The 15,826-nt window shown below is 50.8% G+C and overlaps 2 protein-coding genes across 2 annotated transcripts; both read right to left on the bottom strand.

The window, feature by feature from the left end:
• Positions 1–444: 444 nt before the first annotated feature.
• BO95DRAFT_457024 (bifunctional K:H/Na:H antiporter NHX1) lies at positions 445–5,473 on the bottom strand (the record flags this gene model as incomplete). The annotated part of the gene is made up of 6 exons (XM_025588453.1): positions 445–1,655; positions 1,705–2,364; positions 2,451–2,603; positions 2,680–2,711; positions 3,894–5,103; positions 5,173–5,473. 6 exons carry the CDS (start codon positions 5,471–5,473, stop codon positions 445–447), a joined length of 3,567 nt encoding a protein of 1,188 aa, XP_025437383.1.
• Positions 5,474–7,461: 1,988 nt separating this feature from the next.
• Positions 7,462–9,857, bottom strand: steA (sexual development transcription factor SteA; the record flags this gene model as incomplete). Its single annotated transcript, XM_025583103.1, has 5 exons — positions 7,462–7,708; positions 7,765–7,848; positions 7,945–9,483; positions 9,544–9,643; positions 9,734–9,857. 5 exons carry the CDS (start codon positions 9,855–9,857, stop codon positions 7,462–7,464), a joined length of 2,094 nt encoding a protein of 697 aa, XP_025437384.1.
• Positions 9,858–15,826: the final 5,969 nt, after the last annotated feature.

Raw genomic sequence — 15,826 nt, forward strand, 5'->3', positions numbered from 1 at the left:
TCCCGTTCCCCCCCCCCCCGCTCTTCTTGTTATTATCCCATCTAATCAATCAACAACTACTACTGAGGCTAAATTAATGGTTCGAACATTCTTGAAATTCAACTAGTAGGAAGTGGTATCTAGATAGGAAGTAGTGGTAGTAGTAGTAGTAGTAGTGGTAGTAGAAGGTGACTGTTCCATCTACCAAGTCTCCGTCTCCGTCTCCCATCGCTTCGCGTACTAACAATAGCTGGAGGCCTCCCCGGGGGTAAGGGGTAACCAGATCCAGCCCAGATATGCCAATGGGAAAGTTAAAAGAAAAAGGGAGGGCAAACAAAATCAGATCGAAGAGGCACGAGCGAATAACAAACACACCGGTAGACTGCACCCAATATATGGCACATATATACAGGCGACGCCAGAATCAATGGCAATAGCGGCAGCTACGCATAGAAGTCACTTCATTCAGACTGCACCAGGGCCCTTGTGATTAGACTGATCTAAAAGAAGTCGGGGTTTGATGTAATCTTCGTCCAGCTGTCGGAACCACGCCGCGTGGTCTCCCGATGCCCCTGAGAAGAGGTCCCGGATCGCCGCCCTTGCGCTCAATGTTGTCTCGCGTCGCATAGGAGAGGTATTGGCCGGGGTTTGGTCCTGGGACCCTCCCAAATACTGTTGGGGTTGCGAGGGAGACCGCCGCAGTCGAGACGTAGGAGCTGAAGGGGGAAGGTCGTCATCCGAGGGCTCATCACCTACATCGAGATCGAAGGCATCGAGCTGATCGGCATCTGTTGCACGACCCTTGCCATTATTCTTCAATCCAAATTCATCCTCGCTTGCCGCGCTGCTCTCGCTGTGGCTCCGAGGCCGGCCACCCAACAAAGTAGCTGTTGAGGAACGGTCACGAGCGGTGTCTCGCTGACTGTAGGCATTCGAGTACATTCGGGAATGTCCTCGAGAGCCAGACGGCGGAGGACTGGGACGACGGTTGTTACCACTGGAGTAGCTATCGTGGCGGTCGAGCTCGCCCCGCGGAATGCCATCCAAAGGAATGGTCGAATCAATGCGGCGAGGAGTGTATCCCAAGCCTGTGTCAGAGCGTTTATAATATGTGCCGCCATTGGTCACCTCGATATCAAACTCATCATCTGACTCAATTTCCTCCACAACACCGGTCCGAATCCCGAGAATCTCCAGCATTCGAGCGGTGGTACCACCAAAGATAATCACGGTCAGCACGACGACCACAAGTACCGTAGCACGGAGTGCTGGAGCATTGACACCTTTTAGGCCGGCGGCTAGGGCCACACCAACAGCTCCACGCAAGCCCGCCCAGAAGAGCATGGCTTGATAAGCAAAAGGTAGCTCATCTGCAACGTCCATGCCACGGCGACGGGCTCTGTACCGAATGAACCAATTGATCGCTCGAGACAATGGGAACACCGCCAGGTAGCGGGCTATACAGATACCGAAAACGGCCACAAGAATGAATAAGGGCTTGAACTGTAAATTCCTCTGGACAAGAAGGTCCAACCCAAGGTATATGAAGATAAAGTTCTCGGATAATTGTGCCATCACTTGGAAGAGGTACTTCGTCGTCAACTGCGTCCGGCGGGACATGTTGTAGTACGCATAATGTTTCATGGTAATGCCGCAGAACAGGAGAGATACAATACCTGGTCTATTGTCAGCCTGACTCCAGAACAATGAGGAAATGCAACCTACCGGAGAGGTAGACACCGTTAGAGAAGAAGTAGCTGGCGTAGGCAATAAGCACGATCAGACAGCTTTCAATCTTCGGCTGGCGTCTGACATGAGTATATTTCAGACCAAGGGCAGTCATGATGCCAACGATAACGCCGACAATCATACTTCCGAAGAAGACGAGCAAGAACAGCCCAATAGCCTCAAATAGGTTCAAGAAAGTCAGAGAGCCCGCCTCACTATCGGCATACTTCTGCGCGGTCTCGAACAGGACGATCGCGATGGCGTCATTCAGGATTGATTCACCGAAAATGACCGTATAGAGCTTGGGCTCGACCTTGTATAGGTTGAAGATGGCCAAGATGGTAACGGGATCCGTCGCCGATAACGTAGCGCCCACCGAGATCGCCTCGACGAAGGTCATATCTAGCCCATCCAACGGAATTCTCGTCCAGACAAACAGAATCAGACCCAGCACGATGGCGGAAATGAAGGTCCCCGCAAACGCAAAGGTCAGGATAGTACCGATGTTTCGGAAGAAGTTTGCTTGGTGTAACTCGTAGCCTGAGGCCAGAATGATCGGAGGTAGGAGGAGGTTGAAGAAGAATTGATAGTCAAACGCGACACTGTCTTGAATCGGTGATTCGGGGCTTAAGCGTATAATCAACCCGACAAACATGCCTGTATGCGTCCATCAGCCTTTGTTATGAATCGCAAGGGCACCGCATTGCGGCCCACATCCGCCCTTGATGGTTGGACAAACACACCCGCGAAGATGGACAGGACTGTTTCATGGACCGCCTGAATCTTTTTCTGTTGTAGTATGTAACTGGTGAAGAGCGCGAACATCAACAGCATGATCAGGATGAAGAGCGCCCAGGAGCTGAAGAACTCCTTGGTGCCGGCCTCGGGAGCATCAGCTGAAGAATAGGCATGTCAGTTTTGGGGCTGCGAGACACAGGGTGTGGTCTTTGTGAGCAAAATCGCATCGCGTACCATCGTCGGGATCTGTGTCAGAGTCCACCGCTCTACCTAGGATACATAAATTCTAGTCAGCCATCGTGCCTATGATGGGCGCGCCTGAGATGGTCGGGAGGAATAGCTCTTCCGCAGAAGGGGGAATTGGAAACCCCCGATCGAGACGCAATCAAATTGAGGGACACATACGGAGCAGCTGGTGCATTACATCTGCCATCACTTGACTAGCCATTGTCCTTGGAGATTTGGCTTGTCGACGCGCACGATGGCAAACGGACGGATTAACCCCAACGGCGAGTGTCTGGCGCCAGAGTGGAATCGCAGACACACATAATCATCCGCGGATCATGCACGATCCAACGGGAGGGAAGTTAGAGTCGGTGAGATTTAAAGTGTGGAAAAAACCGAGACGAGAAAAGAAAAGAGAAAAGAGAAAAGAGAACTTAGAAAGGAAATTTGAAGAAAAAGGAGGAGTAGAAGAGGGAAGAGATCTTTGTACGATAAGGTACAATAGTTAAGGATGGAGGAGAATAAATTAGTAAGTGGAAGAAGACAGACAACGATAACTGTGTTGTTGTTGTTGCTGCTACTGCGGAGCGGTGGTACCTACGGTAGTCTTGATAGTGCGGGCGGGCGGGCACTCAATCCGTCAGTCAATCAATCAATCAATCAATCAATCAATCAACCAGTTCATCAATCAGTCGTCACACAAGGGAGTGGGGGGGAAAGCTACGCAAGTCACTCCGGTAGTTAACTTAGTAACTTAGGTAGGATTCGTCAACACCCGTCGGGGTCCCGCTGTTGATAGGATGTGTGTGTGTGTGTGTGTTCGGCCCGCAATTGATCCTCCGCTGGTATGCATGGATTTCTCTACTCTCTTCCTTTCTCTCTCTCTCTCTCTCATCCCCTGTGGTTTACACTAACACTTTTAATCTGGTAAAATCAAAGCCCCCAGGTCTTATAAATAAGCACTGAGACCTGATTTCTAAATTGTTCTTGATGTTCTCTGACTAGCTAGGGGCCGACTACTTACATACCTGACTAATTACACTCTACTCTCATCTGAGATAGTCTTCCGTCAGTCCTCTTCAGAATCCAGTGAAAGCGCCATTTGCTCCTACTATAAGGCATACACTCACCGAGTTCCCTCCGCGAGTCTGTGAGCCAACCATGCCGCAACTAGCGTCGCGCAGCCTCCAAATCTTAGCACCCATCCGACACTATCGTCCCACGGCTCCCCGCGAGGTTTCTGGAAGGCCTTGAAGATGGCACTGGAGATCAGACTCGAGAGGATCTGAGGCGCTGACACGGCAACGTTGTGAAGCCCCAGGATAATGCCCGCCTGCGCCAGGTTCTCATCCTCTTCTCCTTTATCAGTGGTCACATTGTGCCCGTGTTCGAGGTCTTCCCTAACCGTAGCCGGAGTGGCGGAGACGCTGGTGTCGGGTACCGTACCGTCAGCCCGCTGGCGTCGAAGCCGGCGCTCCGTGTCGATGCGCGATACCTCCGCCGAGATTAGGGCAAAGGGCGCCCAAAGCGTCAACGCCCATGAGATTCCAACAAGCCCGACAACCACGGTAGCGGCTTGGTATGACGATATGAAGAACGTACTAAACATACAGATGGCAAAATTGACATGCGACATCAACCAAGCGCGGCGGAGGGTAAGGCCTGGAATCTGTAATTTGGAAAGCCACCCAGCCCCTTCTGCGTATCCACCTTTGGGTTCAGGGGAGATACCGGTAGGTGCTTCCATCGCCGTTCCTATTGAGGATGATCGCCTCCGATCGCCGAGGAAAGGCTCCTCCTCCAATTGATCATCTGAAACTTCAGACTCGCTGGCAACGATCGGCTTGTATGTAGGCACAACAAGAATCGGCAGGGTCAGGTTAGCCACAAAGGAGATAATGGCGTAAACAAGAAGTGCAAATGTCCCAATGCGGGTGGCTTCTTCCCATGCTTTGTTGATGTCATGCTCCGACAACCCCGGGTGTGCTTCGAAAATTGGATTGACAAAAAGCTGTCCAATGTATGTGGTCGAGTAGAACAGGAAAGGAAACCAGCCGACCCAAGCAGCCAGCTGGACCTCACAGACCTTCGCTATCTCTGGCGGTAGAAATCGGATCGACTTGAAGACCTGCTTGAAGAAAGCGATCAAGCCAGGGTTGCCCCCGGATGGAGGTCCTTCCAGTCGTGGATCTCGTTCTTTGATGTATGAACAACTGACCAACAATGTACAGATAAGTGATAATGATGCTAAAGCGCACAGCACTTTAAACTGCGTATTGCCCAATAATGGGAAGTACTTGGGCAAATCCACGTATCCAAAAATATATCCAAGGATGTTGCCCAGACCAGTCATGCGGCTGGCCCACGCATTCGCTGATTCCTGCTGGTGTGAGGGCGCATTATCAACAATGAAACACCGGATACCTGCTTGGACTGTAGCCAAACTCCCGTCAGCATTCTCCGCGATCAAGCCACACAAGGGCAAACTCTGGCCAGACCTACCAGTATTTACAGAAAAGTCCAAGCAATACATCAGGATAGTGGCTAGCACAATAACCACTGTCTGAGACGCATCGGACCCCGGTGCAACATCGAATACTCCAAGGAGGCCTTCTGTGAGCTCTCGGACCCAGGCTAAGGCAAGGAGGGAGACAACGCTCGCTGCACCGCCGACCACCATGAACGGCTTTCGCTTCCCCCATGAGATGCGACAGTTATCACTGCAGATGCCGATGTAGGGTTGAACGAGGGTTCCTGTCAAAGGACCGGCGATCCAAACGAAAGCAAGTAGAGCCTTGCTCATTCCAAGAGACAAAAGATAGGGCTACAGCCACCCCTAGGGATTAGTCCAAGCAGGATCATGCGGCGGGACCGTGCGAGCTTACCGATCCATTGGATAGCTCAGTAGACCATACGACCTGAAGACTGAGACAGTGGATATAGTTATCAGCTTTCTGGCTGCTGTGGGAAGCAGACTCATGCTCCCGAATGGAGGTCAGTGCTCACCCGCCAATACTCAAGGTCAACAAGAACAGATACCAGCTGCTCTTGGTCTCCGATATATCGGGAGTATCTCCCGATCCATTGATTGCACTTGATTCTCCGGAGTGCGTCATTGAAGTCACTTCATTACTGTCAGCTGCTCCCACCAAAGGGGACGTTTCATTGGCAAACCGATAATGTGCTTCCGGCATTGAAATCGTGTTCTGAAAAGGGTTCCCTCAAAATAGACTAGCAGAGGCCACTCTGAGCTGATGTGCTTGAGCTATGATCCAGTCTTCTGAGTAATTTTCTCAAGATGACCGGGGTATCAACCGTTGAGGTAGAGGCGACCACGCTTCGTCTGCACGAAGTGGGAAGACAATGCCTGTCAGAGGTGATAGAGCCGAGCGCGTTGAAGCAACCGGAGGGAGAAAATCAAAGCCAAGTCACTGCGTCTAGATAATTTCCTTGCTCAAAGCTCAAGCAAGTGTAGCTCTAAACGAGGCCGGGCGGGAGGCTATAGAGGCAACGCGGGTTGGATCGGGCAGAACCAGAATCTTTACTGAAACGGAGTTGAAATGGGAATGATTCAGTCCTGATATTGATCCATGACTGCATGAGACTTTGGAGGATATCTAGATAATAAGAGCCAGTGCCAAGGGTAAGGGTAAGGCAAAGGAGATGAGATGATGATGAACAGCAAGCATGTCATGTGTCCTTCGCGCCTCGCTTCTTCTTGGTAAGGTTGGGTCGACGTCAGCAGGCCACCCACGTGACTGAGCCACGATTTGTTCCCGTCTAGTCCGGGGAAAAGCAATCCATCCATTCATGAAACACTACGGGGTGATTGAAGGTCGTCTGACTGGGGTAAATCTCATTACCATTTGATTCATATCTATATGCATGTATTTCGCCAGAACCAGAACACTCCTGCCACAGTCACAAGTCCCACCTTTTGCTTTCCCATTCATGGCGACTCCATGCTTCGGATCCAGGATACCAGGGCTTTTCAGCCCAAACGCGCCGGATTGGTCGCCAGATAAACCTCCCGAGCCTCATAGTCATAGCCTCTCTCCCAAGGTTCGAGTTGGGGACCCCGTTTTTGTCTTAACCTGCGTCTCCAAGGTTACCATTTCCCACCTCAACATATTTGATCGAAATGCAGGCAAAGGAAGTGACAGGATCATGAGAAAAGAAAAAGATGTCAAAGAGGAAGGGGATAGGAAAAAAGAAAAAGAAAAAAAGAGAAAAGAAAAAATGATACAAGAGATTCCCATTATCAACATAACACATGAGGAAGAAACAGAACCAGAGACCGAACCGAAGCGCAGAGGACAAGGGGGTAAGGAGAAAGAAAAGAATAAGAAACCCGATTGTGATGGGAATCTACCAGCGTAGTCCACAATCGCAAATGTCGATGTCGCGCGTATTAGGGATAAGTAGATCCAGCGCGATCGTCAAAATAAGTCACAGGGGAGCTGTTGCTCGTCCATGCCAGGGTATTGCCAGGGTATCGCTGTGACTGTCGAACAAAGAACAGGCCTAAAGACAAAAAGCCACCACAGGTAGCCAGAGATAGTTCGAGGGATATCGCTGGGGCGTGGCATAAGCAATGAGGGTCTACCAAATCAAACACAAATTCGATAGGTCATCCAGAAGCAGGTAGTATGAACATAGGACCCGCATGAGCCAGGTCCGAAAGAAGACGGCATGATATGACGGAAGATCAAGGTATGTTACCCGCAGAGTATATGCGATATAAAAAGACGGTTAATATGGTTCAGGTATTTCCGAAGGATATCAAGCTCCTCAGATCTGCTGTTGCAAAAGTTGGGGCGCTATCATATGAGGAGCCATCATGGTGGGCATAGAAGCCGGCAAAGTCATTGCAGATGGCATTGTGGTCACACTAGGGACGACAGCACTTGGCATCGAGTCGGACGGCGAGGATCCCTCATCTTGTGAGCCAAATCCGTTCTCCTCATTCTCAAGGTCATCATCCGGCACAGAAACTGGCGGCTGACCATCTTGCTGAGCCTCGTGAATACGACGGTGCCTGGCATACGACATTAGTGGACTGTGATACTAGAATAGCATACCAGCAAGACTTACTGTGCAAGATTGTCCGACCGGGAAAAGGCCTTGTTGCAGTAGGGACAAGGATAAGGTCGCTCTTGAGTGTGAGTCCTCACATGTCTAAGCATCAGATGTCAGCAAGAAGCTACAGGAGCCGTGCTGGCACATAGCCATAGCGGACAGAATAACCAGACAAAGATAGTGATAGTGACTAACCTCTTCAGATGTTCGAGTCTCTTGAACAGACGTCCACATGACGGGATCGGACAGGAATGCGATTTCTGTGGATAGGGGCCAAGTTCCATCATGGTAGCGCTCCGAGCCCGGCGAACAGGCCCAGGAGCATATCGTTCTACCTTGCTTCCCGCACGGTGCTGGGCGGGAACGTCGATCGCCTCGCCATCTGGAAGAGGAGCGAGTTCATCTGTACCATTCGTGGGATGCATGACATGCGACTCGGGAGTTTCATCCAAACTCGACAAGGGGGTGCTATGGCGCGACATTTCATGCAACAAATTCTTCTGAGGAAGAACCGCCGCACGATAACCATTGAGGGAGCGATGGATGTCGTGATGCGAATCATCTCCTGCCTCTGGAATAGGGGCCACGGAGCTGGACACAGACCGCCGAAGGTCACTTGGCCGATGGGCGGCATAAGTGACAGCTTGGGGTTGTGGGGCCGTAACCTGCGGGTGCATAGTAGCAGCAGCACTAGTGACGCCTGGAGGGATAGAGGACCGGCGCCGACGCTGCTTGTACGTCGGTGAGCCTTCTAGCATGGAATAGACATTTGAGGGGAAAGATCTAGCCGGAGTTGGGAAGTGAGCGCTTGTGAAATTCGAAGGAGGAAGCTGCATCATCGGATGGTAAGGTGCTGCCGAGGAGATATCCGGGATAGCGGTGTAGAGACCGGTATCTTCGTTGGCGATATAGGCTGGTTCAGCGCCAAGGTGACCGTGCTGCGGAGGCGTGACTGGTTCAAACGATAAACCCCGATTGGAATAATCCTCGTACTGCGAGGACACGAAGGACGGAGCCGGGGAGTATTCGACGAAGGTTGGCATTGAGGCATGACGCTGGTGGATGCGAGCAATCGGCATTCCGTTGCGATCGTACTGGATCTGCCCATACTCTGCTTCACGCTTGATAACGTTTTGGGCTAGAGTCGTAGGCATGGGGATCGGGTTGTACATCGCCGGGTGGCCGGACTCGTCCGGGAGAAGGGGTAGCGCCGGGGGAGCCATTTGGGGAGCCATCTGAGGAGGAGGCATAGCGTCAACGGTCCGAACCACTGGGGATGCAGGTTGGCCATATGTCGTACTTGCGTGAGCAGCAAACGATGATGAGTTCGCTTGTTGTGCCTTTGTGAGCTGTTCATACAAGGACTGCGATGAATCAAACTCGAAAGACAGAGCAGGCTCGCTGACTGCAACTGTGGTCGCCTCCTGGCCCATCTTCTCGCGCTTCAAATCACGCTCCAACGCATCGAGGAAAAGGCGGTCGTGAGGCACGCTGTACCAATAGAATACCTTCTGTTTCTTCTGAGTGCGGATGCAGTTGTTCTTGTACAGGAAGTCGAGGAATGGGCTCTTGGGTTCTTCAAGCGTGGCATCGGTTCCGGCCTTGAGGTTTCGCAGATCCGAGAAGATACCCTCCTCGAACTTCTTCGAGTTTTTGACCGGGCGACCGAAGGCTTGGAATCTAAAGGCCAGGCATCTCACGATATCCGTGCCCGAGATGTGAAAGAGGTTGTTCCTGTCACCAATCAGCGTGTGCGCCTTTCCCTACCAATTGTTTCTTCTACTCCAAACTAACCAGAGAACACATGATATGTAGTCGCCTGTCGGGAGCAGGAACCTGCGGATGAGTTGATCCGTATGCCAGTCTACGGGCGCTGAGAGAAGGAAATATTTGACTGGGGGGAGGCGGCACAAGGTCAGCTTCTAGAGTGGCGACGGAAGGGGGAAGCCCAGATAACGTTGCAGTGGCATGATGTAGAACTTACGATTGTCGACCTGCTGCAGTGCGACTTGCGCATCATGAGGAAGGCTTTGCTGGGCTTCGTTTGAGAGCATAAATGTCTCCGGCTTCTGGGGAGGCGCCATAGGGGCACCATGTTGGGGATACATTGTGAATGTGATACAGTGGTCTGGTGAGAATTCCATCAGCCCGAGTCGGCAAGCGAAGTTTGTATGCATGTGCGCAAACAAAGAGTCATGGTGGACGGGATGTTAAACATAGCCACCGTTGGGCCGAACAAGGAAGACGCACCGCCAAATGAACCTGATCAAAGAAAAAGCGGATGGACCGCACGCAATCACCAAGGGCGACTTTCCGAGAGAGAGAGAGAGAGAGCAACGACCCGGAGAAGTGATTGATATTGTGGGTAGATTGGATGAATGTCGACGATAAATCGTGAAACAAGTGAGATCCAAACACGCGATCTGAAGAAAAGAGTACCAGCCTCTTGGGTAAGATGTGTTGTTGTTGTTCTCGTCGTCGTTTAGGCGCTGACGTTGCCGGCCCCTCGTCCAAACGGGTAAGAAAAGGGCGAAGAGAAAAAGAGAGCAATGGAGAGTTGAACTGGGCCAGCCCGATTACAAGTCTCTTAGAATAACTCGCACGGCGAAGGGGGGGGATGGAAATGAAACGAAAGGAGGTGAAAAGAAGAAAGAGGCAAGTCGTGATGGGAGGAAGAGAGGGGGAGGGGAAAGAGAATGAGAAAGAAGGGGAAGAAGAGGAGGAGGAGGAGAAAGAGGAAGAGGCAGATGAGAATTGAGGTAGGACTTGCTTTTTTACAGTGGTGTGGTTGGAGAAAGAGGTAGTAGGTAAGAAGGTATAGCTAGGTTTTGGTATGTAAGTCCAGCAGTAAGTAGTAATAATAACGCCAATCGATAATAATAAATAATAATGGGGAGGGGGGCATTAAGAAAAGGGAAGTAGAAAAAAAGAGAGAATAAAAATAAATAAGAATAATCAGAAAAAAGACCGACCGAGAAAAAAACCAAAGGGAAAAAAAAGGAAAAGAGGGCAAAATCGGCGTCAGAACTGGGAAGAAGGAATTCAGGGAGCGCCGACCGAGACCCGCGGATCGAGTTTCTACTACGGAGACTACTCGAGTACTCAGTACTACGGAGTAGACAACACTGACAGACTGTGCGCACTACTCAGAAAATTACTAATTACCTAGCTAACGAGTACTTACTCAGTAGGAAGCCCTTTCTGCTCTGTATAGGACGGACGTAAAGAAGTCGAAGCCTGAACACTGATGCTATTGAGGTAGACCTCTCCCTCTTTCACTCGGTGCATTTCTCAGGAGCATCACACTCACACACATACAATACACATACCCAAAAAACACACACACACACACACACAATCCCTCCCTCCTTCTCTCTCTCTCTTTCTTTTCTCCTTAAACGCCTTTTAAATCCTATTGTCCTAGGCCACCTCGATTGACTCTCGAATTGGTTAGACACCAGGAAACGCGCACGGCGAAAAAGTAGGGCTTGGACGGTTCGACCCAGGCATAAGCGGAGACTGGCGCCAGGGACCGGCTCCAGAAGTCAAGGGAAGCAAGCCTGTTAGGTACTCTTCTGAGATCCTAAGATCCAGCAGTATGTAGTTACCGGCTCTCAATTAAGCTTCCCCTTTCCACCATTCTCACCCGAGTCCAAAAATATCCGCCTAATGACGCTACCAATATCACAACGCTTGAAGAAGCACCGAGAGGTGGGGTTGAACTTTGTGAAGGGGGGAGGAGGGGGAAAAGAATGGAAGGAAGTTAGTTTAGTTAACTTTCATTGTTCGGCGGGCACCCGGGCGGTAAGATACCAGTAACCACGGTATTGGTACAGTCTAACTAGTATCCACCATTATTCCACCTTCAGGGGAGAAGAGCTAACTGAACCCCAATGACAACAAACGTAAGTCAAGAAGGTGTGGGGCATCTCTCCATCCATTATTCAATCAATCAATACTGTTGACCCGTTCTGGCCTCTGCCCTTAAGGGCCCCACCACTATTGACTGATGGACTGGGAAGCAAGCAGTCCTGGATTATTGTTGTTTTGTTGTTGTCATGGCTGGGTCCATCTCTTCTCTCGGATTAGTGAATTCATCACTCCCAAGTAGCCAACTGCCAATGTTCTCGACTTCCTCATGGCGAGCAAACAGTCCTCGTATTTGCCGGGCCCTACTAGTCGGCCAACGGAGAGCCAACTCAAGGGCAACAAACTGAACATACAAGATCAGTGATCGAAAAATGGCAGATATTAACCCACTATTCTGTGGTGGGCTTATGAGCTTCCTACTCCTAGCAATGGCCTATGTCCGAGAGATCGTAGACTGCATACCTTGTAGTAGAAGTATGCATCACAAGTCACGGGTACTAGAATTGGGGGGAAGCTAAAACCGCCTACTTACCTTGTAGAAATGAGGGGAAGACCTGATCTTGATACCTCATCTCGCTACTGAGAAAGATTTATGGGGAAGGAATTCGCTTATCACAGCAAGCACGGGATTCTTCGCATAGTAACTCATAGTACTATATGTGCAATCTTCAGAGATGAGGGATTGATCATCAAGGGAAAACCAAGCTTGTGTGGATGATATGTCTACATACATGCATAACTGACAGCTCCTGCATCAATCAACCTTTCTTGGGGGCGCTTCCTGGGGGGCCAATTCCAGCATTTCCTGCCTCATCACCTCTGCCTCTCTTTCCCCCTTTCGGTCCCCACACGCAGCAAACTGTTCACCGCGGCGGCTAAGATGACGGACTGATTGACTGACTCTCGGGGCAGGGAAAACAAACATGCTGTCACTACGTAGTAGGGTACAGTCCAGTCCAGTACCTCTATAGCTACCTAGCTAGCTGCAAGCAGTCGAGGGAGCAAATCATCTAACGGCGCTGCGCAGAGTGGAACCAAAGTCCCCATCCATGCCAAGCCAAGACAAGACTGCACACACTGAACACTGAACACTCACTCACTCCCCCCGATAAAACTAGCGCGGGAAACAATCGTGAAGCATTCGCCCCCTTGTTTCAGGGTAAGCGCTTAACTTCCCACCAATAGCAGGTAAGGTGTAATCCCTTTGGCCCGCACGGCTACTCCAGGCTGCTTGCGATGCTCGTCTCAGCCTCTCAGTGGCCCCCAATGGCCCAATCCAGAATGAGAATATCCCCCATGGGCATAAATGGGAATTGAGCAGGCGTCGAGTCCGTCTTCAGGTTCAAGGTTCCAAGTGCCCACCACCTTTCAGTCCTGCTCCTCACAGGCTCACAGACATTTGATTTCGGTCCGTGCCCTTGCCTACCCTGCCGTGTCCTGACTTCCTCCTCCTTCTCATCCTCCTCCCCCTTCTTCTATTTCCCCTCCCAACCCGCCCCCTCCAGGCTGTAAATAGCATTTGTACTGTAAAGTACTGTACACTATAGTTAGCCGTGAACCATCTCCATTCGGCTATGTTATGTGATGCGATGTAATAGCGCAGCAGATAATGGCAGTGCTGTGACACGGTCAATGCTCTATGATTATCGTCGTCGGTGATCATCTATCTGCCGGCATCTGACTGCCACCCTTCAGAGACACCAAGAGTATGTACTGTACGGAGTACTGTACTGGTAGTCGGACATTTTGCATGCACAATGCAGAGTTATCTGCGGGCATCCGAGCAGGCAGCAAAAGAAGGACTTCTACTCTCGCTTATGTTTGGATCACAACTGGAAATAGTTCTTACGTGAACTCGGGAATGGGGGCAATAGAGTATTGTTGGGTCTCGCAAGAGTCTGTCGACTCTTTCTACGGTACATCGACCAGCTGTCTCTCCTATCGATTGCCCCAGCTTTCGTGGGTGCTGATTTCCTCAACTCAGTAGCTAGGTCTGTAATGGTCTATCTCCTTAAACTTGCATGGACCCCATGCTGTAATTATAGCCACTTATGGGCCAGGTTCTTGAACGGTCCATCTCCTGTTACTCGTCCAGATATGGTGTAAGAAGCGACCAAGCGGCAGCGCCAAACGACGCCACTTATGATTCAACAACCTGGCTCTTAAGAGTAAGTACCATAGTTAAAGCTATCTTCTTGTCTCTTCCTTCGATCTTTTTTTTGGGGGGGGGGGGGGGGGGGGCATGATCAATCATCAAGGCAGACCAATGTCGCGTCTCCGAGGAGTAGATCAGAGGCCCAGAAGGGGTACTGGACTGTACAATCCGCGCACACTCGTAGGTCGGCCATCAGGCCATAATCGCCGGGATTTCCTATAGCATGGAATGCGTAACATTTGGGCTTCGCGCATCGTAATAAAGTGCACTGCCATTAACCTCATATACCAGCAGTCGATCTACGGGGTAGTTATATTAAAATAGCATACCATGGGGGGAGGGGGGGTTATCCAAGCTCATTTTTGAGACACATAAATTTGGTCCGTGTGCAACCTGCCCGTACCATGCGCATAAGGCTGTAATCACATGGGTTTGTGATCTATTCACCACTGGACTTTTTCAAATCTTGGCTCACCCGTTCTGTGCACTCATTATTCTCGCAACTCGAAGCCGAAGCGGAAGACTGACACGCCCGGCTATCTATCAAGATTGGGTTTCAATCCCCCTCTTCCTGTCCAATCTGGCATCGACAAGGAGGGCGGAAAGTTGACCAAGCATGGCTTGCAGAAATACCAAATAAAAAAAAAGGGGGGGGTTCGTGGTTTGTTCTTTTGCATGTCACTCGGAACCAGAGCATCGTCGTCAGAAGCACGACGTTGGATATCTTGAACATCAACGGGGACTGATCTGCACAACCGAAAGATTGACCGGCAAACGGCGAAGCTTAATCACAGAGCACTCTGATTTGGCCATCTGAATTGGTGGCCATTTCCGAGATATGATAGATCAATGCGAGATTTCGAGCTTTGTCAGTACATGATCTTTTCGGAGAAGTGGCTTGATATGCATCACGGGCGGCAGCCAAAGGATTTTTCGTGGTAGGTGGTCGACACCTTAGCAGGGGGAGTATCGTCATAGTGCAGTACTGCTTCGTCCTCATTGGCTTGTCCCTAATTATGTAAGATTCATCTCTCCAGTCACACTCACTCCACTGACTCGGCCGAAGTGATCATCAATTGCACTGGCACATACGTATAAACGTACAGAGCATTGAGGAGGGCGAGGGGGTACCGTGCTGTTGGGGTCAGAGTCCGTCAATCCAGGGGGGGAATCTAGACAGTCCTGACCAACATCAAAGCGTTGTCGTTGTCCGGGATCAGTGGCAAAAGACCCTTTGCTAAGCCCACTATTGAATACCTACGTACTGACCCTCCGAGAAGAATTCTCCGATGACCCAGTGATCAGGAGTCTAAAAGCCTGCAGGCGGGTGTTGATTGCTACATTGGGAGATCACCGAGGTTCCCGGGCGAGCCCTATAGAGAACTACGTAGTACGTATGTACATACACTCGCCGGAGTGCGCGGATAGTGATCTCCCGACGGGGAGAGAAGAGGCGAGGAGGATAAGTTCTGGGCAGAGGGCATATGCGGGAGAAAGAGGCCTTCTCTTTGCGCAGCGACACGATGCGATGAAGGCGAGGTACGGCCCAGCGTATGGAGCAGTGGAGCGACGAGGAGGTCCTAAACTCCTAGCCTCCCTGGACTTTGCTTAGGTTAGGTTAGCAGCGAAGCTCTCCTAATGGAGAAAATTCTTCTAGACCTTGAAAGGTCCGTTGCTACCAAGCCCAATCTGGTAATTGTACCTGACTCTACCGGGTTCTCGGCGGACGGGACTGGAACCATAAATTACCGCCGTCCTGGACCAAAACAACCCGCGCCAACTATGGATACTGTCTCCGTACAGCTACGGATACTGTGGACTGCGGACTGTGGACTGTGGACGGTAAACATCGGTGCCCGGGACAGAAAATTGATCTTACTATGTACAGTCCAGGAGATCTTGGCCTGCTCCGCGCAACGGAGTCTTTGTTTGATCGTCCAACCCCGAGAACCCATCTGGAAAAGTCCAGCGACAGCATGTCACTGCTATGAAAACCTCGCGAGTCGCGACGAGGCGACGAGGCTCACTCTCGGGTTTCGGAAGCTAAAGCCT

Source organism: Aspergillus brunneoviolaceus (genome assembly GCF_003184695.1).
Source record: "Aspergillus brunneoviolaceus CBS 621.78 unplaced genomic scaffold BO95scaffold_89, whole genome shotgun sequence".
Lineage (NCBI taxonomy): Eukaryota > Fungi > Ascomycota > Eurotiomycetes > Eurotiales > Aspergillaceae > Aspergillus > Aspergillus brunneoviolaceus.